The sequence below is a fragment of the Sceloporus occidentalis genome, unplaced genomic scaffold (genome assembly GCF_023333645.1).
Source record: "Sceloporus occidentalis isolate IW3139 unplaced genomic scaffold, rSceOcc1.0.p SCAF_8, whole genome shotgun sequence".
In the NCBI taxonomy this organism is placed as follows: domain Eukaryota; kingdom Metazoa; phylum Chordata; class Lepidosauria; order Squamata; family Phrynosomatidae; genus Sceloporus; species Sceloporus occidentalis.
The window spans coordinates 49,315,182-49,337,139 of record NW_028316988.1 but is presented as its reverse complement, the minus strand read 5'-3'; the positions used below and the strand labels follow the sequence as shown (position 1 = coordinate 49,337,139).

Genomic DNA, 21,958 nt, shown 5'->3' with positions numbered 1-21,958 from the left:
AAGGACCATCATTTTCAATTTATCACCAAGAGAAAGGCTGTAGGTCACAGCTGGTAAGGCAACTAGAGTGATCCCTTCTAAAAGGAAGAATGTATGGTCCTGAACAGCTAGCAAAAGATGCAAATAAGCATGAAGTGGTAAAAACAGTTTCACTTGTATTATATCTGCAATATTTATAACTGGAGACACTGCAAAGTAATATCTTAAATAGTGTGTAAACTTTAATACTTAAAGATGTTAATCTTAAGGCCACCTAAAATGCATTGTCCTTATGTCCACAAACAAATTGAACAGATGAGGCACATAGGCAAAATGCATGTGTATTCTGCACAAAATGCTCAAAGAAGCTGTCTCATATTATTGCTAAACTCCCTACGAAGCACCTTGCAGCATCAGTAGGCTACTTTAGGTAGTGGAGCCAAGCCTTCCTGCCTGCCATCCATTGGAGAATCCTCTCTTGTGCTAATGTACATTTTTCTCCATCTGTATTCCACTTCCTGTGCAGGAAAAAATAACATTTTTTTTCTCTTGTACATTTCTAGCTAAGGAATTTTGTGTCTTATTCCATTTCTTTCTTTTCTTTTTTTAAACAAGTGATACAACTTCCTTCCCACAACCCCAATTATTTCCAGGTTATTTTGAAACACCATGCCTTTTCAAAGCTGATGTTAGGTGTTAAGACATACATCCAAATGTCAATCTGGCAGACACATCTTTCTTATCTGTATATTACCATTTGGGTCATTTTGAGTGTCTTGAAGAAATGGAAACAGAGGGCCAGCAAGGCTGGAAGAAATGAGACATGGCCTAGTTCTGTCACTTTCTGAACTCCAGCTTGGCTGTATTGGTCCTCTTACTTTGGTCAGGCATGTCAGCAGTGAAAACTCGTATCTGAAAAATGATCTCAAATTTGGCATCTGATTCCAGTTTCTGGTAGAAAGCACCTGTAGTCTTGAGAGGTTCTTTAAAGAGTTCCTAAGCTGGTTGTGGAGTGTTCGTGTGGCATTGTTATCCAAAAGGCAAATGAGTTAGTTTTCACAAATTTTGGCCAGCCTGCTCCTCTGCATTGTCTATTTCCATCTTGTTGCCGTACTCTGGGTCCAGGAGGGATTGGTGAAGACAAGACTGATGCTTGGCCTTGCTTCTCCAAGAAGCCAAATGCATATTTGTTTGGTCATGCCTCAGGAACAGAGGTAGTAGATCTGCAGTGAAAGGGACGTCTCTGAAAGCATGCAAAAGGAAGATGCCAAGGACTATAGTGAGGAAGCCACTTATAGTGCCAATTATGTTCATGAAGACAAGATGTTGCCACTCCTTGAACAAAATTGCAGAGCATGTCATAACTGCTGTGGTAAAGAGGACATAATAGATAGGTGTGACCACAGAGGTGTTGAAAATATCCAAAGCCTTGTTCAGGTAGTTGATCTGGACACTGATACAAATTACGAGGGAAATCAACAGCACCCAGCCCAGAGGTTCCTTCCAGACAGGCTTCCCAGCAAACAGCTCTTTCAAAGCAATGCCCAATCCTTTGACGCAAGAGACAGAGAGTGAACCAATGGCAGAGCAGACCAGGACATAGACCAGGACATTGCGCTGTCCATATTTTGGCCCAGCCACAAAGATGAGAAGGATTGAACTCAACAGCACACACCCAGCAAACACTATGAATCCTGGAAGAAAGGAAAAGGTCATGAAGAACTATCTGCATCTTAGGCACAAGTTGCACAACTACCAGTATTTTTTCAAGGCCTAGCCTCCCTTCTCCCACCAATCATAGCTTTTCAAATGGTGGACCATTGTGGCTCTTCTCAGGTCCAATCAATGACTTGCAGACAGGCTGTAAAATGGTTGAGAATGTTTTGGCCTTGTATTCAATTCTCTCTCCCCCCCATGATGGAAATAGAGGCCATTTTGATCAAAGCCCTGCCCAGTGGTCTGTAATTTTTGAAATAAAGTACTCCCGCAGCCACCTATTTTTCAACACCCCCCATGTGCTAGTTAAGAGGCCTTCCCCAGTTTACAGTCCTTTCCCCCCACATAATATAGCCCTGTTTTTGATGATTTTGACAGTGCTGAAGAAAGAGTATTAAAGTATGGGCTATGTATGGGCTAATATTTTTGGAACAAAACAAATTTTCAAGTGCTGAGGGGCTTGGCTGAGAAGTGCTGGTCTAGATCAGTGATGCAGAACAAACTGGACTAGCAGTCTAGGGCTGCTTCTGCACTACAGAAATAATATAGTTGGATACCACTTAAACTGCCATGCTCTATGCTATGGAATTCTGGGAATTGTAGTTTGTTGTGGCACCAGAGTTCTTTGGCAGAGAAGGCAAAATGCCTCAAAACTACAGTTCCTAGAATTCAGCATTGAGCCATGTGGTGTCAAAATGGATAATTTTTGCTGTACAAATGCAGCCTAGGTCTAGATTAGATATGATTAGTAGACTCTAGTGGAGAATATGCACTGAGAAAGGCAATCTTCTTAATAGCCAAAGCGTATTCATAGAAATATTGGGAGAGTCACAAAATAAGGAAACATGTATAAGAAATGAACCCTTACACTGGATTTGACCAAAACTAATAATTCATTTGTTACTAGTCAGAAAATGCATACAATTTTTTAGTTTTCAAATTCTCACCTCACTTATGGCAGAAGAAATTAAAATAAATACGATTAAGCAGAAAAACAGGGCTCAGGGGGAGACACACATGCTATAAATACTCCTTGTCCATAGGTTACTGATTGTACACTCATAAAGAATTAATTTCTCTACTCCAATATTTTCATGATGCAGAAAAGAAGAGGGGCAATTATAATACCTGGATCTTTCAGTTTCTCAGCCATTGACTCCAGACTAGAGACCTCTTCCTCCTGGGGTGCATGGATTACCATCACAGTGGAGCCTAAAATGCTCAGGATACAGCCAATCTTCCCATGAATGTTTAGCTGCTCATTCAGGAAGTATGAGGCTAAAATTGCACTATAGAAAGAAACACAGTGTTTGTGGGAAAGGGTCTGAATAAGTAAGCACAGAGACCTGGTTACCAAGGTAAATGTTTAGAGCAGGGGTAATTTATAATCCTTCAAATGCTGGGTGGCAACTCCTCATTCTTCCTCACCACCGGCTATGATAGATGGGACTTGGGAGTCAAAAACAAGGAGTCACCCCAGTTTTGGAGGCTGAAAAGCATCTGATCACATTGTGCTTACCTAACTAAAACACTTAATGCTCCAAGAGGAGTGACCAGTGTCGCTGGGGCAAAAGCATATGCAGCAAAGTTGGCAGCTTCTCCAATTCCCACTGGAAGAAAGAAAGAATCCATCAGAGGTGGAACATGGCTAGTGCACAACAACTTTTGTCTTAATTTTACAGATGTCCTAATTAGCCAATTTACTTGTACCCAGCTGAGCAAGCAAAAATCATACAATGAGTAGGAAAGTTTGACTAATTACGTGCACTTACCCTTCCTCCCCCCCACCAAGTTCTCAGTGTGTAATATTAATAACTAAAACTACCGAGATGGCTTTATGAGAAAGGAAGCCTCCCTCACCAAGGAACAGTGGTATTGCTGAAAGTCAAACAACCTTCAGGTAGAGATAATATAGGGATGTGGTGGTTTAATGGTTAAGGCGACAATTCTGATGATCAGAAGGTTGGGAGTTTGAGACCCAAGTGCCGCATGAAGGGGTGAGTTCCTATCACTAGTCCCAGCTTCTGCCAACCTAACAGTTTGAAAACATGCAAGTAGATAAATAGGTACCACTTCAGTGGGAAGGTAACAGCATTCGGTGCAGTCATGCTGGCCACATGACCAACAGAATAGTCCACAGACAACACTGTATTTTTTGGGTTAGTAACAGGGATGAGCACCACCCCTACAGTTGGTTACGACTAGACATTCATGTCAAGGGACTACCTTTACCTTTACAGATAATATATATGGCTGCCTTAGTGTGCATGGTGATACTTACTGGACAGCAGTCCTCCCCACCACAGCCATTCTTTCAGGTATGCATGGCCCCCAAGACCTGGGAAGAACAGAGCAACAAAAAGCCCAAAGTAAGCTTCAAGTGGCACCAGAACATGTCCGGGGAGCCTGGGATCTTTTCATCTGTGGCTAATAGGAATGAATGCCAGTTACCTGCTCTGACAGAGGATTTGCCATTCAGCTTGAGAAGCCCCTTCTTCTTCAGGATAAAACTTCCTCCAATGAACAGGCTGGAGCTGAGAGCTAAGCCCAATCCAATGTAGAAGTCATAACGTCCTGTTACTTCTTCCATCCCAGTTACCTTCAGTTGGGAGAGAGATTGCTTAGATGTTGAGACTTTTGTTCCACAGAGTCCTCAGGCAGCAATGATACCTTTTCTTGTTTTGTTTATTTAATTCATATCCTGCTTTTCTCCGGCTGAATTTTGAAACAGAAATTAAGACCCAGAACTAAGTTTTAAGCAAACCGCATTTTGAGATGCTGGCTCTCCTTCTGTGTCATTAGTTGTCTCCTGGGAGTGGTTCAGCCCCACCTTTCCCTATACTAGGCTCGGCCTGCATTAGCTGCAATATCCTCACGTATTACAACATGCCAGTGAGTAAGCCACTGACCTCTTTCAAAAGGACTTTAAGCTGATGTATGATCCACTGAGTTTCTTACTAGTGAGATACTAAAGGCACAACAAGAAAGAAAAATGGAAGGTGTTTGAAGAAACCAGGATGGATGTCTAAAAAACTGAAATGGGGCTTAAAAGGGACAGGTACAAGAAATGGAAATCACCAAAGAGGAATCCAAACCTGCAGGAAGACAGTCTTCTTGCAGGACGAGCTCACGCTTCTTAGGCTGTGTCCACACTGCAGCAATAACCCAGTTTGACACCACTTTTGCTGCCCTGGCTCAGTGCTAGGGAATCCTGGGAAGTGTAGTTTTGTGAGGCATTCACCCTTCTCTCTGGGGCCACAATAAACTACAGTCCCCAGAATTCCCTAGCCTTGAGCCAGGGCAGTTGAAGCGGTCTCAAACTGGATTATCCCTAATCGCCTCAAAGGCTAACACTGTTTCGGTCGTCTCTTTTTCATGTTTCTTTCCAGTTTTAGCCTTTTCTCTTGACCATGTGGCCAGCCGCCTCTGGGAGGAAGGAGGCAGGGAAACACAACACATCAACAAACAAACCAAGGACCCCCCTCCAAAAGCCAAAAGAGGGTTGGAAAAGCGTGGGCCCGCCTCCGCCTGCGTGGCTCCACCCGAAGCCAAGGAGGGCTCCTTTTCACCGGAGGAAGGAAGGAGGGAAGGGGGAGAGCGGCCTTGGCTCTGGGGCAGAACCTACCTGCTCTGGCCTGGAAGTAGGAGCTGGGGGCCGAGGCCAAGACGGAGCCGGCCCTCTTGGCTTCTCCGCCCGTTCCGCTTCCGCAGCGTCGAGGCCGAGAGAGGGACCAGGCGGAGGGCGGGTGAGTCATCCAGAGAGCGGAGGCGTCCCGAGAACTCGCTTCCAGGCCGCTTGGCCAGGGCGCCGTGCTCTGGAATTCTGGGAAGGGTCGTTTGTTGCGGCACCTAACGGCCATTCCCAGAATTCCAGAGCACGGCGCCCTGGCCAAGCGGCCTCGAAGCGAGTTATTTCCGCAGCCTTCTGCCCTGGAGGCCTTCCAAAGGGTCCTCCATTTTGAGCATGGCTACACTCGTCCCTCCTTCACACATCTGTGGCTTTGGCCTTTGCGGCGTTGGTTATTCACGGGTTTTATGAATACGTGCCTCTCTAGGAATATCTAGGTCCTCCGGCGCAACTCTATGGTCGACTTTAACCAAGAGTCGCCCTGAAAGAGCTACAGCTTCCTAGAGAGGACGCTCCGCTAGGCCTTTGTAGCTTCCTCCAGCGCAACTCTATGGCAGCTCTTGACCACAGAGTTGCATTGGAGGACCTAGAGATTCCTAGAAAGGACGCTCCGCTAGGCCTTTGTGGCTCCTCCGGCTCAACTCTATGGTCAATGTCTGGCAAATGTTGACCACAGAGTTGTATTGGAGGACCTAGAGATTCCTAGAAAGGACGCTCCGCTAGGCCTTTGTGGCGCCTCCGGCTCAACTCTATGGTCAATGTCTGGCAAATGTTGACCACAGAGTTGTATTGGAGGACCTAGAGATTCCTAGAGAGGTGTTCTCTCAGGTAAAAGCATAGTGTTTTTGTTATTTGCGGTTTTTCCACGTTCACAGGACTGTGTCCCTGACTCCAGCGAATGTGGAGAGATATGTCTATTATTTTAACCTGGGAGAACACCTCTCTAGGAATCTCCAGCACAACTCTATGGTCAACATCTGCCAGGACATAGAATTACGCTGGAGGACCTACAAAGGCCTAGAGAGGCTTTTTCCTGTAGGGACCTCTATGTCCGTGATTTCCCAAACTCTGGTCTTCCAAGTGCTTTGGACTTCAGCTCCCAGAATCCTTGACCATTGTCCATGATGGCAGAGGCTTCTGGGAGCTGTAGTCCAAAACAGCTGGAAGACCAAAGGGAACCACTGCCCTAGGTTCTCCAGCACAACTCTGTGGTCAGCATCTGCCAGACGTTGGCCATAGAATTACTCTGGAGGACCTACAAATGCCTAGAGAGGTTTTTCTCTAGGAACCTCGGTCCTCCAGTGTGACTCTGTGGTCACTTTTCAGCTGGCTTTGAGATTCCTAGAGAGAACATATTGTATCAAAACTGCAAATAATCAAAGCCGCAAATGTGGGGGGGAAGTTGTATATAGCAGTGTTTGTAGCTTGTATTTGGCTGTGTCCTACATTTTTCTGGAATGCCCTACAATTTGCTGTGTATTGTCCTCCTTTGTAGTGAGGACATCCTGGTATAGGAGTCTTAGGGGCTCCCTCCCCATCCTGTTGTTGTTGTGTGTGACTTCTAGTTGTTTCCGTCTTATGGTGACCCTGTGTGAAGAACTCAATGAAACCATATGCACTTAACTTCATGTCTCAATGCTTTCTTTACCTTAGACTTGATCAAGTAATCCTTCCTGTGCAACAGATCACTTTTTCACTTGTGATAAGGATCTCCTCCAGACCACCAGGTTTGTTGTTGCTGTGTGCCTTCAAGTCATTTCAAACTAATGGCTGCCCTAAGACACCCCTGTCACAGAGGCTTCTTGGCAAGATTTGTCCGGGGGGAGGGGGGTTGTCTTTACCTTCCTCTAAGGTTGAGAAGGTGTGACTTGCCCAAGGTGGGTTTCATGACCAGGCAGGGATTTGAACCCTGTCCTCTGCAGTCGAGATTTACAACTTGAGGCTGTCATACTTTGTGTTGTATAATGAAAAGGCACAGATCAATAGAAAAGACAATACTGCTAGGAAAAGTAGAGGGCAGAAGAAGAAGAGGAAGACCACAGGCCAGATGGTTAGACTCCCATTAGGGTGGTCATAGGCATGAATCTGCAGGACCTGAGCAGAGCAGTGGATGATAGGGGTTCTTGGAGATGTCTCATTCACAAGGTCACCATGTATCTGAATCGACTCAAGGGCAGATAACAGTAACTCCAGAGTCCTAGTCCAGCATTCAAACCACTAGGCCTTACTTATATGAAGTACTATTTTGGGGATCAAATGTGACTAATGTGCATCTGAGTAGGCAGCAGTGGACTTCCTTAAAGGATAGTGGTTTGAAATACCTTTTACAGAGAACTGCTTAGGCAAAAAGTTGGTTTCCATGATTCAGCAGGGATTTGAAGCCTTGATCCATAACGCACTCCAGACATAAGCCTGTATGAGATCACTCTAACTTCCCTGGCTTAGTGCTAGGGAATCCTGGGAATTGTGGTTTGTTGTGTCACCAGAGCTCTCTGACAGAGAAGACAAAATGTGTCACAAAACTACAGTTCCCACAGTTCCCTAGCATTGAGCCAGGGCAGTTAAAGTGGTCTCAGACCGGATTATTTCTGCAGTGTGTTTTGGACCTTGGTCTCCAGAGTCATAAGCCATAGCTCAAACCACTATATCATTCACCTAGTGTCCCTTACATTTCTCCTAACTTTGAGCCCGCATCTGCACTTCAGAAATATTCTGATTTGACACCACTTTAACTGCCATGGCTCAATGCTATGGAATTCCTGGAAGTGTAGTTTGTAGTGTCAAACTGGATTATTTCTGCAGTGAAGCTGCGGCTCAAGAGATCTTCACTGCCCAGTATATATCCAAGAGCCAGCCTTAGGATCCCTAGGAATCCCTTTGTGTTTCAGCCTTGAGGGGTCCTAAGTCCATATTTACTATATAATTAATTGATACAAGTCCAATAGGTAAACCTCTTTAAACCTCTGATCTCATAAATTGGGATTTTATTCCCCTCCTGAATCCTATGGGAAACAAAGCTGTTCTCACATAGGAACCGATTTGCAGCCCTCCTCCTCACATTTCTACCATAGTTGCAGTAATGTTTTCCAGAGTGACTTCTGCATCCACCCACACTTGTATTTGAAACTTTCCACATAAAACTTTAGAACCAAAAGTTTTAGCTTGTAACAAAGTTTGAAAAGCTATGCATTTTTACTAGCTAAAATAAGCTTTATTGAATGCAGTGGGAAGTTATTGCCTGCAAGTAAATGAAATATATGCTGAAGTGGACTTTATGGCCTGTTCCAGACTGCCAAAATAAAGCTGCTTCAGGTCTCTTTGGAGGTATGCTATTTAAATGATGCATGGGTCCTTAGAGGCCGGAGGTCGCGCCAAAGCCACACTGCATTCCTAAGCACTGGAGGGCAGCTTTGGTGCAGCTTCCGGATTCTTAGGATGCATGCATCATTTAAACAGCACACCTCCAAAGAGACCCGAAGCAGCTTTATTTTGGCAGTCTGTAGCAGACCAAAGTCTCTGTTAAAAAGATCCCTAAGATAATGATATTGTTTTTATTATTGAAATATGTGAGATGGTCTTACTCACTGACTATACGTTTTCTTACATTTACCTTTATATTTAATATATTATTAAATTAAAATTTAAAAAGCTATTTTAAAAACAAAATGACACAATTTAATAACACAAGAAAGTTAACAGTCTTCCCCGCCTGTCTAAAACAAAGTAATTATGGAACCAGGCTCACATCCCTTAGGAAGGAGTCCTGTTAACATGATTTTATTACTGACTAGTAATGATAACAAATTATGGAAGGAAACAATACTTCAACTAGTCTGGGACTGCAAAGCAGCATCTTGAATTTTTGTCATACCTGAATGAAAGTGTCATAATTATCATCAGTAAAATAGCTGAGAATGATCTAATTAGTGAGGAAATGCTTCCCTGCCCCCTAATAAAGCAAAGTTTATGTATTTAATCTGATTTGAGTTATTTACAGAGAATGTTTAATCTACTGTCATTCTTATTTTCCTTTTTAACTGTTTTTTCACCTGCATTTATGTTCAGTGTCTTGTTTTGTTTTTGTTTTTCTGGAATGGTTCAAGTTTTTGTAAACGTTTGTGTGAAGCAAGAAGAGGAAAGATGGCATCAACAAGTAATGCATTTGTTCTTATCTGTTTCTCTGGTGCTGGGCTCTGTAGATCTCTCTAGCAGAAGGAATACACTGACCTATTTATAAAATTTAATCCTGCCCTCCTGAAATTATGTGAAAAAGAACTGCAAGCCTTTGGGGGCACAGTTGTGGGAACAGAACCATAAAGCATGATGCACTACAATGATTTGAAATAATGAAACATGCCTGTCAAAAGGTGGCATCTCTTGTCATCTTTTGCTGAGGGTACTGGTTGAATGGTGCCTGTCTGTCACTGGTTTGGTAGAAGATGATTATACCTTTTCTTGCCACAAAACCAGCACACAGTTCTTCAGTAATGAGAGTTTCTCTGCTCCAATGGCTCCATTTTCCTTACACTCTATATGACAATAATGTATTTTATGGTAGTTGTATTCCTTTGCGATGCTCCTGTCTGTGGTCAAACATAAGTTTCTGTGCTGCTGATTGCACCTTATTTGAAAGAACTAATGATGGCTTTTGCAAAATATGGGCAAAAGAAAAGAGGATGGCTTCTGTTAGCTTAATTCTGCTCCCATCTCAAAGCTATGCTGTGGCTTTAAAGTTTTGGCCTCACTTGTATGGAACTGCAGCTTGGACTAAGCTGTGGAGGAAAGAAAACATATTAATTATGGGGGGGGGGGGATGCTTTCACCTTGCAGCTTTTGTTTCCTAAATCTTGAGATGCATCAATGACTTTAGGTCAGGAATGTGCTTTAATGCTTAGCTCCCCAATCCCTTGTTCCATCAGATAAGGTGCTTGTGAGCAGAATGTGTTTTTGTATACTGCTATGTTGCAACTTCTAGAACCACAGCAAGTTGGATAGCAAAAGTTCTTGAGAAGTTACTGCTTGGCTATTGTGTAATCATGCCTCGTCTTCTCTTATTTTCTGAAAACTCAAGAACAAAAGATGAGTAAGAGCAAGGATGATGTTCCCCATGAGCTAGAGAGCCAGTTTATACTGAGACTCCCTCCGGTAAGTGATCCTTGCAAGGAATAACTGAAAAATGATTTATGCTTGCTGTCTGATGGAGGTGTACATAATGCTGGCACTGTGTAACTTTGTCTCTCTTATGTTTACTCCATCTGTCTCTTCAGGAATACGCATCTACTGTGCGGAGGGCAGTTCAGTCTGGAAGTGTCAACTTGAAGGACAGGGTCACCATTGAACTCCATGGTAATGGGACAAGATCCACTAGAGTTTTTTTTACTGAGCTTTTCTGATTATATATCACTGGCCTTGAGATATTAATTAAATTCTTTTGCTCAGACTGCTTAGGCTTATTAAGAAAACCCTGGACCCTCCAGATGTTGATCTCTAACTTCCATCATCCCTCATTGTTAGTGGTACTGATGGGAATTGCAGTCTAGCAACATTCTGGCAGCCACAGATTGTTCACCTCTTCTCTAAGCCATGGAAATGTTGAAAAGAAGAACATTTTGTAAATGGGAGTAGAACAAATGTTGCATCTGTTTAATCCATCCTATTGCTTTTAAGGCTTACTCATGCATGCATGTAGTATACATCATATGATTTTCAGTATTTTTACTGATTGCTAGTCAAACACGTATAATTCTCCTGAAAAATACTGTGAGGTTATGCAAGAAACCTCTTTGATGGGCCATTCACATTTGCAGGTCATCACTGGGCGTTACAGTAATCCAAGTGATTTACTTCCATGTGTGAATCATCTGAGAGGTGGAACTAAACTGTTAATAAAACATCCATCATTCTGAGGCATTCTGGTGAACAGCACTTAGAGATGTAGGATGAGTATCCCTTATCCAGAATTCAGAAATCCAAAATATTCAAAATCCAAAATGGTCCACATGAGTGGCTGAGATAGCGATACCTTTGCATTTTGATGGTTCATTGTATACAAACTCTGTTTCATGCACAAAATTATTAAAAATATTTTGTATAAAATTACCTTCAGATTATGTTTATAAGATGTATATGAAACATAAATGAATTTCATATTTAGATATGGGCTCCATCTCCAAGGTATCTCATTATGTATATGCAAATATTCTAAAATCCATAATAATCATCATCATCATCATCATCATCATCATCATCCAGAATCTCAAACACTTCTGGTCCTAAGCATTTCAGATAAGGGAGAGTCAATCTGTACCATATTTTTCTGTCTTACCTGCAGCAGATGGCCGCCATGGGATTGTGCGAGTTGACCGTGTCCCATTAGCTGCTAAGCTGGTGGACTTGCCCTGCATCATTGAGAGCTTAAAAACCATTGATAAGAAAACATTCTATAAGACTGCAGATATTTGTCAGGTAGGTACTGTGGTTGTCAATCAATATGAATAATTACCCACTCCATTCTGCTGCCTCTCCTTGAATGGGCCCACATTTTCAGCACCCTTATTCAACTAGCATTCTTTTCTTCTTTCATTTCTGTGCTAGATTAAGAGGTTGAAAATTACTTTTAAAGGCTAAAATCCTGCTAGGGCTTTATGTTTGCATATCTGGCTAGTTACTGCGGCAGTTGGACTTTTTTCTGGGTGGCTTAAAGAATTTGTGGAGAGCATTTTACATAAGCTTTCTCCCATGTTGTGCAGCAGTCCATGAAGCTTGCAGAAAGGCAGATGGACGGAGCTCTACCCTTCCACCATCAGTCTGAATACCTTAGTTCCCTTTCAGCTAGGGTTGCCATAAATGAGGAGCTCCGAACCGGGACAAATGTAGGACAAGGCTTAAAAATGTAGGACTTTTTTTTTTTTAAAAGGTCCTACATTTTAAAACCTTGTCCTCCTCCTCCTTCCTGGCTTGGGAGGAAGCCTCAGCCTCCTCTCAGGCCGGGAAGGATGCAAGGGCTGCTCCTCATCGCGGCGATCACCGCGGTGGGAAGCAGCCTCCTCCCGGCCCCCACTCCCTTTCCCGGTCTCTGTGAAGGCTTGGGCCTCCATAGGGGCCGGGAAGGAGGGAGGAGAGCGCCCGCGATCGCCGCGATCGCGGGCGGCCCCCACTCCCTTTCCCGGCCTCTGTGGAGGCCCAAGCCTCCACAGAGGCCGGGAAGGAGGGCCAGGGCCGCCTGTCATCGCGGCGATCGTCGCGGTGGCAAACGGCCTCCCCCTCCTTCCTGGCCTGGGAGGAAGCCTCGGCCTGCTCCCAGGCCGGGAAGGAGGCGGAGGCCGCCCCTCATCGCGGTGATTGCCGCGGTGGGAAGCGGCCTCCTCCTCCTCTCGGTCTGGGAGCAAGCCTCGGCCGGCTCCCAGGCTGGGAAGGAGGCGGAGGCCGCCCCTCATCGCGGTGATCGCCGCGGTGGGAAGCGGCCGCCTCCTCCTCCTCCTCCCTGGCCTCGCTGGGGCCCGGGAGGGAGCGTCTCCGCGGCTGGAGCTCCAACCGCGGAGAGCCCTCCCAGGCCTCAGCAAGGCCTTGGAGCCGCGGCGGCGGCTGAGGTGGCCGCGGTGGGCGGGGCCGTCCTGGTTTGGGCGCCAAACCGGACCGGGACCGGGATGGCACCGCCCAAACCGGGATTGTCCCGCCCCCCGGCGGGATATGGCAACCCTACTTTCAGCCCTATTGAGTTATGCTGATTTACCATTATGTTTTTACTGTTGGCTGTCAGCAGGATCTCAGTTTGCAACTACAACTCCCACAACACCATTCTGGGGAATTCTGAAAGATTCAGGGAGTTACAGTCCAAAAAGTAACATTTGCAGGCCTTGAAGTCTAAAAGTACTTGTAGATTATCCTTGATGTATAACATCTAATCCTGGTCTTGAGTGTGATAATTTTCTGAAGTATGAAATTTGAATAGTCTGTGGGACATACATGCAGGTATTGGATAGCTTTAAAAGATTAAAAGAGGATTAGATAAATTCACAGAGGATATTGGCCATGGCCTATGATGACTATATATTATATCCTATATCAGAAGCAGCATGTCTTCAATTCCAGTTTCTGGGGAACACAGATGGGAAGGTGCAGAATGCTGGACTATATTGGCTTTTGGTTGATTTTAGTACAGCTCTCCTTGAATTCGTATTCTGCTGTTCTTATATTTATTAACCAAACAGTTTGTTCTCTACTCCCGCATGCTTTCATATATAACAATTACCTTTGTGTTTTTTTCTTTTTTCTTTTGGCATTTTGGGGGCTTCAGATGCTTGTATGCACTGTCGATGGGGAACTCTACCCTCCTGTGGAAGAGCCAGTTGTAAGTACTGATCCAAAAGCCAACAAGAAGAAGGACAAAGATAGAGAAAAGAAGTTCATCTGGAATCATGGCAGTGAGTAGAGAAAACATCTGCCACTATATCTTTGCTTTTGAAAATTCACTAAGTTTTCCCACAAATAATAATAATAATAATAATAATAATAATAATAATTTATTTCTAGTTTCTGCCTTTCCCTACTGATCGAGGCGGGATCACAACAAAATCATCTACAATCATACAAGTATCAAACATTAAAATTCTCTTAAAATAACCATCCTATAACATAATAATACAATGTAATACAATATAATTTAAAACAATACACTTGTCAAACCAGAGTTAGGGTTCAGATTAATCTCTTACACAGTCGGGAGTAGAGAGAAGGATGAGCATGTTGCTCAAGTTGGCTCTAGTGGGAAAGCCCGCCAGAAGAGATCCATCTTAATGGCTTTTTTTAAAGCATCTATGGTGGTGATATGATGGATCTCCTTTAGCAGGTCATTCCAGAGTTTAGGTGCAATCGAGGTGAAAGATCTTTGATCCTAAAGGGAATATGTTATTGTTTTATGAGTCATATTGAGACCCGTCCATCCACTGTGTTTGTGTGTCTGTGGGTGAGTGGGAAAAATGCTATAATCTATTCTGCTATTTCATCAGGAGCTGGCATTTTTCTTTAGTAACTCACCTGCCCTGCTTACTTTTACTTAGATCTACCTTTTACTTAGTATAATTATTTTGGATATGCTCTTCCAGTTACTCTCCCACTGAAGAATGTGAGGAAGAGACGGTTCAGGAAGACAGCTAAGAAGAAGGTGAGTTGCAATGCCCTGTAATATTACTGTTGTATGTTAGAGTCAAAATCACCACATATATGGGAGTTGGAAGGAAGAAAAAACTGCTAGTCTAATACGATTTAAAAAAAAAAAACCTGAAGGATTTTTTTGGATGTTTTTAAATTGCCACTTACACAACGGAAAACAGTTATTGTTGCAGAAAGACCAAAGTTTTAAAATTTTCCATTGATACTTGCTAACTTGAGCAAGTTCAGACCTTAACCAGTGAACTAAGGGCCTGTACAGACAGGCAAAGTATAGTTGCTTCGGGTCACTTTGGAAACACGTTGTTTAAATTATGCATGCATCCTAAGAGGCCAAAAGCTGTGCCAAAGCTGTCATCCAGTCTTTAGGACTGGAGCATGGATTTGACATGGTGTCTGACCTCTTAGGACACATGCATCATTTAAATAGCATACCTCCAAAGTGTCCTGAAGCAGCTTTATTTTGGCCTGTCTGTACAGGCCTTATGTTATGTTCTCTACATCTTCTGGTTTTCCATTTGAGATACTGATGCTGTCTTTGCAGAGTGGGCCTTTCCTTAGCAGTTGCATTTAGGTGGTTGTATATCAGATAGACTATGCTCCTGATTCTACAAGTTCATGCCACAATGAATTTTTAAGTCTTCATAGGATTTGAAACATCTGTGTTTTTTTTATTCAGGACATTAAATTTCAGATACAGGAGTACTGCAGTATTATTTCTAGAATGCATCTAAGTTTTATGTGAATGCTACTTGTTATAGTGTCTGTTCATTGCAATGAGAACTTCAGTTTTATAAACAAGCAATCTTTCAAGAGATTCTTGCACAAAACATTACTACATATCAGACAGGAGTTGGCAGCTGTGACCTTGTCCATATTTGTTGGAGTGCTCCTTCCAAAATTCCTTACCGTCAACTAGCACTGATGAGAGTTGTATGCTAAAAAAATTGGAGAACCACAATTGTCCAATCTGCCATAGGAAAAATGACACCTTCTTGTTTACAGCTGTGGAACAATGTGTAGCCTGTGCTAAAACCATCCGGTGTGTGGAATTAGATTGATGATTTGTGTTAGGTCTCATTTAAAAATAAATAAATAGAAAAACTTAACATTCCTGCGACTCACAGGTTTTGTATTGTGAGCAAGCATAAGGACCTCTTAAGGTATAACACATATATAATTAAGATCCAGAATATGTGCTCTTTAAGAACTATAAGAAGTGCCTTGTTGGACCATATCTGTCTTGTTAGAATCCTAGCAACTAGAAGGCACTAAGTGATATATCAGAAGCTACTTTGTAGGTCTTGGGGGGGAAACCCTTTATACTTGCTTTCCTTAAACCTCTTTCAACTATTCCAAAGAGACAGAGGGGCTGTATATGGGCCAAAAGGCTTGCTCCTCCCCCCCCCCCCACACACACACCTGATCTGGTGTCGTTCTGTTCAAGTGATACAGGCCAATAGCTCTGGGCTGGGAAAGGGTAGATGGGATGCCATTTTGGCAGCTCTGGCCCTATTCCAGCCCAACCAGCCTTTTGACCGGTTTTAAATAACCGGCTGTTTGTGTTGGAGTTTCCGAGAAACCCAACCACAACAGATGGTAGTTCAGACGGCCACACACCTCCTTACCTGATGCCACCATTTTCCTTGCAGGCTCCAGGAGAAAGACAGTGGCAGGTGAGGTGTCAGAGGTTCCACAATGTCGCAGTGGGTGAGCATCTGAACACCTGCTCATCACTGCACTGGACCAGCTAATGCCAGGGCTCGGAAAGTGCCAGATACGCAAGCAGAATACGCCGGTATTGGCCTGTCATGTCCTGGCCACGTGTTTACACTCAGAGAGGGAAACTGTAATGAATGTGGAGATGAGAGAAGAATGCCCTTGAAAATGAGGATAGAAATGCTACAGTTATGCCCATGGTGGCCAAAGTAATTGATACTATGGTCTGAGGAAGCAATCAACTTGTAGATATATAATATCATTATTTTTCTTCTCCCTGGCCCAGTACATTGAGTCTCCAGATGTGGAGAAGGAGGTGAAACGCCTGCTGAGCACAGATGCTGAAGCTGTCAGTGTCCGTATCCTTTTTAAAAATCGGATTTGTCTTTTCTTTAGACCTTTACTCTTTCCCCTTCTCATCTTTCTGTCTCTTCCCAAATTGGCACACTCTCAAATTAGAAAATATGGTCTCAAGTTACACTTTACAGTGTTAATCCTTTCATAAACATATTTGCTTGGTCTAGCTTATTCAGATTAATGATTTTTAATGTTCATTTTGACTAATTGGGTGAGGAGAAGAAGTGAGAACATTTTAGGAAAAAGAACTAATGGAAGCATCCCAAACCTCTTTGCCATCTCTGCATTTTCTAGTCAGAACCTTTGTTCCCTCCACCAGGTTGAGGACTAATTTACCACTACAACTGATTCTGCTTAAGTGAACTTGGAAGTTGTAAGTTACAAGTAACATATTTCTTAGGACAGGTTACCTTTGGGTTAAATAACACACGTGGAAAAAACTGGAGTAATGCAAGGGTTGGAATGGTGAATTCCTTGGACTCCCTATCTTTAATATTTTTTGGGGAAAACATGCAACTAAAAATGCTTCTTTTTGGTCAAAAATAGTGACTGAAGAAGATTTCTGATCATGAGCAGCTTTATTTGCAGTCAATGCTGGGTGTTCCAGCGTAGTCTGCCAAGCGTCTGGGGCAGCAACAAATGCCCCTCGAGCCTCAGGGCATGCTGATCTGTTGTGTAGCAAAGGAAATTTATCAAGTAATGCAACCAGCTACTTTTAAAAGGCTGTAATGGATAACAGCCATGAACTGAATTCTACATTCTGTAAGATACAATGGAAATATATTACTTCTAAAAAGGAATTTAGGCAGGCGTGGCCTAAGAAAACAACATTTTTTTAAAATCTGTGATATGCTGATGGTTCTACTGATATTTCTATAAATGAAAAAGAAATTGGGAGACAGGCTGCCCATGATACAGGAGAACATGAACACTGCAATTTGTTGAATTTTTAAAAAAATCTTAAAAGCAACCATGACCATAAGGAGGTGAAATGGGTTAGGATAGCAGTGGAAGTGTAGCCTTTCCCACCATACTATTTCTCCTCACAATACAATTCTATGATATACCTGTCATTAATCCCTGTATCTCACAGGATTTTGATCTGATTGAGTTCAAGAAATGGGCTTTTTAAAAGAGCAATATGGTACATGTAAGGCTTTTTAATTAGAAGAGAAATTTAGGAGGACAGAAAAGGATATGTGTAAAAACAAGCATGCATAGACATAGGTTAATCCACTTTTATGTGTGGAAAGTTGCAAAGTGATTTCTAGTAGAGAATATTGCTGTAGATTCTTATTTGGTGTGAGTATATTATTTTCCGGAGTACACCTTCCCATTGAAATGGTTTTCCCTTGACTCTTTCATTCCTGCTCTCAGGCTGGGAAGTCATTGCTGAAGATGAAACAAAAGAAGCTGATAACCATGGTTCTCTCACCAGTCTGGATATTTCTTCTCCCAGGATGTCTGGACACAAGCAAGGCCATGGTTCTTTGGGTATTGTCCAATTTGCAATGGTCCTCAATTGCAGGGAAAACCCTTAGCTTAATGCTAGAGCACATACTTCACATGCAGAAGTTACTAGAGTCAGTCCAACCTCTCCACTGAAAAAGATTTGCTTCTAGGACATGGGAGATTTTTGAGGGTTTCGTTTGGTCGGAGTTACGGAAGAGCTGCTGCCTGTCAAAGTAGGCCATATTGGGCTAGATTAATAAATAGTGTAGTTCAGCTTCCTTTGTTCATTTGTTCCAGCTTCCTAATACATACAGGTTGATTATAAACATTTTAGTCACCTGGCTAATTACAACATTTGTAGACTGAGATAAGAGATCATCCAATGATTTATCTTTCTTTTGTTTAATCTTAAGACAACCATGTTTTCATTGCCAGAAGTACTTCTGGGTATAGAATTTTACACTCACTTATGGCCTGCTTGCATAGGGGTGGGTGGAAAATTTCTTCTGTCGAGAAAGGTGGAGAAACGGGGGGCGGGGGCATCATTCAAGAGGTTACTAGATGAAGTTGCAGAGTTAACAGAATTCTGGAGAAATATTTACAAGTTGTATTAGGAGTATGTCAGCTACACTTTCCTGCTATTCTGTTTCTGTCTGCTTCAATCCAGTAGAACATGATGAACTCCGGGAATTATTTAAGGATGTCAGCAGCACTAGCAGTGATGAAGATGAGCGGGATCGTCATGATGATGAAGACTTGAACATTATGGACACAGAAGAAGATTTGGAGAGGAGACTGCAGGGCAAGATGAATGAAACCGATGGACAGCAGCAAGAAAATGAAGGGGCCAACCAGATAGGTTAGATGTGTAGGCCTTGTGGGCCCTTGCCTTACGCAGGAGATCCATTTGGGACCCTCCTGCATAAGACAAGTTCTGTGTATGCTCAAGCCCCATTCAAAATAATGGGGCTCGTGCATGTGATGGTGTGCGTGCACCACAAACGCACATTCCATTTCCTTTATTTCGCATGGTTTTTAGCATAAGCTGAAAGCCACGTATGGGACCCCCACCTATGATGTGGATGCACTGTACCTTCATTAGCCTTTCCAAAAGAGTGCAGATGTATGCAATCTTTCTTGATCTCCCGTTCTTTTCATTAGGTGTTCCCAAAAAGCAGGTGTGGGGGAGTTGAAGAATCTTGAGTTAGACTATTGACATTAAGTGAAAGTCCCAGTAATTTAATTCTATTTTAATGTACTATTTTTTATGTTTTTAATTTTACTGTTTTTTAATGTTGTAAACTGCCCTGAGTCCCAGTTTTGAAGGGCGGGATATAAATAAATATAGAAATAATAACAACAATAAGAAGTAGTAGTAGTAGCAGCAGTAATAGTAGTAGTAATGTGTGGGTTTCACAACTCACCTGGAGTTGCCCCAGAAGCTTATTAAAGTAAGAATTAATTACCATTTTTTGAAAAGATAAAATCCAGGTGCTAACTTAGAAATATCTCTGTCTTTGGCAGAGCACATCAGTTTCTTTATTAAAGGAAAAGACAAAACAAAAATAAAACAAACTATGCAGTCTTACAATTTAATACTTATTAAAAAGAAAACTGAAGAAAACTTAATATAATAATAATAATAATAGGATTTATTTATTTTATTATATTTATTAATATGTTGGATTAGTTTTTTAAATTAGGTGTAAGCCAGATGGGGTGGTTAACTTGAATTGGCATATTTGGAACACGTTAGAGGAGACTTTGATTTATGATTGGGAAACGCAGGTGATTTGCTCTGTCTTCTAGCTATGGGAATCCAGAAACAGATTGACAACCTGAAAGGCAAGCTGCAGGAGACCCAGGAGCGCAGGAAGCGCCAAGAAGATCTCATCATGAAAGTAGAGAACCTGGCACTCAAGGTGAATGGTCCCTTTCTCTCTCTCTCTCTCTAGATGCCTGCTCAGTTCAGCAGAGATTAGAGAGACTTTAGTGTGTAGTCAGGAGGCATCACATTCAGCAAAAAGGTGGTACTTATTGGGAAGGACTGTAGCTCAGTTAGAAGGTCTCAGTGCCTTGCATCTCCTGCTAGAAAAGGGTCAAAGTGCCAGATGAAGACCCCATTGCCAGATGAAGACCTCTGCCTGAGACTGTGGAGAACTGCCAGTCAGATTAAACAAAACTGAGCTACATAAAGAGCAAGCTGCTGTAAGGTTGATTCTTATCTCCTAGGCAGCTAAAAGATTCCGGTTACTCTGGCCACATTACCTCACCTGAAATCAGGGAATGACCTTTAATGCGTAATTACATGACTTTCAGGTTTCCAGACTACATTGGGTTTCCAGTGTTGGAGAGGCAGGCCATCCTGGAGACCCAGTTTTGTATCAGCTCCCACTAACTGGCCATGGGATAGCACCAAATGCAATTTGGCTACATTATGGAAGGAGTTACTGGAGAGTCTTGCATAGTGCTCAAAAATTACTTTTGTTGGTGTAAACACCCAGCCCCAGTTGATGGCCAGTGTGGTATACTGGTTTGAGAAGTGGAATATGACTCTGGAGATTAGAGTTTGATCCCCGGCTCAGCCATGGAAACCTACTGGGAACCAAACTTGGATGAGTCACACTCTCAGCCCCAGAAAACTCCATGATAGGTTCCCCTTAGAGTCACATAAGACAGATATGACTTTAAGGCACACAACAACAACAGTGCCCTCTTACATTAGTGTAAACTACTAAGAGGATTCTGGCCTAAAATCTGTTTCTATTACTGTTATTTTCCAGACCCGCCTCCAAGCTGTGTTGGATGAGTTCAAACAGCAGGAGGAACGAGAGAAGCAACAGGTAAGGAGATTGCTGTTATACCAAGGCCAGTGCTGGCAAGAGGGGAAAGGTGTGAATATTAGGGAAGATATACAGGAGAGGAAGGGTTACTCCCCTTGTGCCAGCGCCATAATTTCAGTCTCCTGTCCTTCCACTGTCCTTCCATAGCTGTGTGTGTCCTAAAGCTGGAGCTAGTTGTATCATGGAGGAGAAGTTGAAAGGAAGGACTGGTATTGTGTGTGGGTTTTGGTGGGGACATTTCCCACTGAGGCTGAAAGATTATGGGGTGGAATGAAAGATCTTGGGGTGATTTTGAAGGTGAGATGGAGTATGACTCTTAAAGGATAAGTAAAAATAAAATTTCATCGCTCTCCACCTATCTTGTCTGTCTTTTCAGCTGGCCTCTCTCCAAGAACAACTGGAAGCCCTTATGGAGAAGTGAGGTTACATCTAAACCTCCAAGCAAATCCATTGAAGGGTTCCGGAATGTTTATTTTGTCACATTTTCCAATTTTTGATTCATTGGGATCCATCACTAAAAAGCAAGTCTTGGAGACTACAAGGTTTTTTTCCTTGGTCCAAAGCTGGGACCGCATGGCATCTTATGGCTTGACAGACTGAACATTCAGACAGAAATTACACATATTTTGGAAAGGGGAAAGATCTTTGGAGCACAAAGGTTGTTAATATTTTAATGCAAAAATGCTTGTGCTGTATTCTTGGTCTCTTAAAAAACATTAATCTTTCTTGCTTTTTCATAACCCAGAATGCAACACTCATGATGTTTTTAATGTGTTCTGAACTTAATATGGCATGAAATGAGTTCTTGTTGGGAAGGCTTGGGCTATGCCAAAGGCTGAAATCCCCAATTCTCTTACTGTTGACCATGCTGGGAGGCTGAAGGGCATTGTAAGCCAAAACATTTGGCGGGCCAAAGCTTTGCGGCTGAAGTATTGTTTAAACAATGGGGGACAACAGTGTTCATATCCTAACCCACCTTTCTGTATTAACATTTTTTAAATTGTCTGTGAAAAAGTTTCTTCTAAGAAATAAAATGAAATTAAGTTATGTCTCCCTCAATTTATCACTGTATTCCTTTAAATCCATCCAATATGAA

At 42.7% G+C, this 21,958-nt stretch overlaps 2 protein-coding genes across 12 annotated transcripts; one reads left to right on the top strand and one right to left on the bottom strand.

The window, feature by feature from the left end:
* Positions 1–143: 143 nt before the first annotated feature.
* Positions 144–5,395, bottom strand: LOC149308892 (magnesium transporter NIPA2-like). 2 transcript variants are annotated; one of them, XM_089536650.1, is made up of 6 exons: positions 5,321–5,395; positions 4,147–4,294; positions 3,977–4,033; positions 3,215–3,305; positions 2,824–2,984; positions 144–1,673 (listed from the first exon to the last, which is right to left on the bottom strand). In XM_089536650.1, exons 2-6 carry the CDS (start codon positions 4,283–4,285, stop codon positions 1,036–1,038), a joined length of 1,086 nt encoding a protein of 361 aa, XP_089392776.1. In that variant the 5' UTR covers positions 4,286–4,294; positions 5,321–5,395; the 3' UTR covers positions 144–1,035. The 2 variants fall into 2 exon arrangements, with proteins under 2 accessions (XP_089392776.1, XP_089392777.1); XM_089536651.1 differs by lacking the exon at positions 5,321–5,395 and adding an exon at positions 4,791–4,842.
* Positions 5,353–21,913, top strand: LOC149308891 (transcription initiation factor TFIID subunit 7-like). 10 transcript variants are annotated; one of them, XM_089536644.1, is made up of 15 exons: positions 5,353–5,441; positions 6,977–7,050; positions 9,427–9,476; positions 10,395–10,468; positions 10,591–10,669; positions 11,658–11,788; positions 13,620–13,746; positions 14,428–14,486; positions 16,144–16,167; positions 16,497–16,569; positions 17,945–18,061; positions 18,687–18,878; positions 19,829–19,941; positions 20,803–20,862; positions 21,239–21,913. In XM_089536644.1, exons 3-15 carry the CDS (start codon positions 9,464–9,466, stop codon positions 21,281–21,283), a joined length of 1,107 nt encoding a protein of 368 aa, XP_089392770.1. In that variant the 5' UTR covers positions 5,353–5,441; positions 6,977–7,050; positions 9,427–9,463; the 3' UTR covers positions 21,284–21,913. The 10 variants fall into 10 exon arrangements, with proteins under 10 accessions (XP_089392770.1, XP_089392771.1, XP_089392765.1 ...); XM_089536645.1 differs by having other exon boundaries at positions 11,655–11,788; positions 18,690–18,878; XM_089536639.1 differs by having other exon boundaries at positions 11,655–11,788.
* The last annotated feature ends 45 nt before the right edge of the window (positions 21,914–21,958 follow it).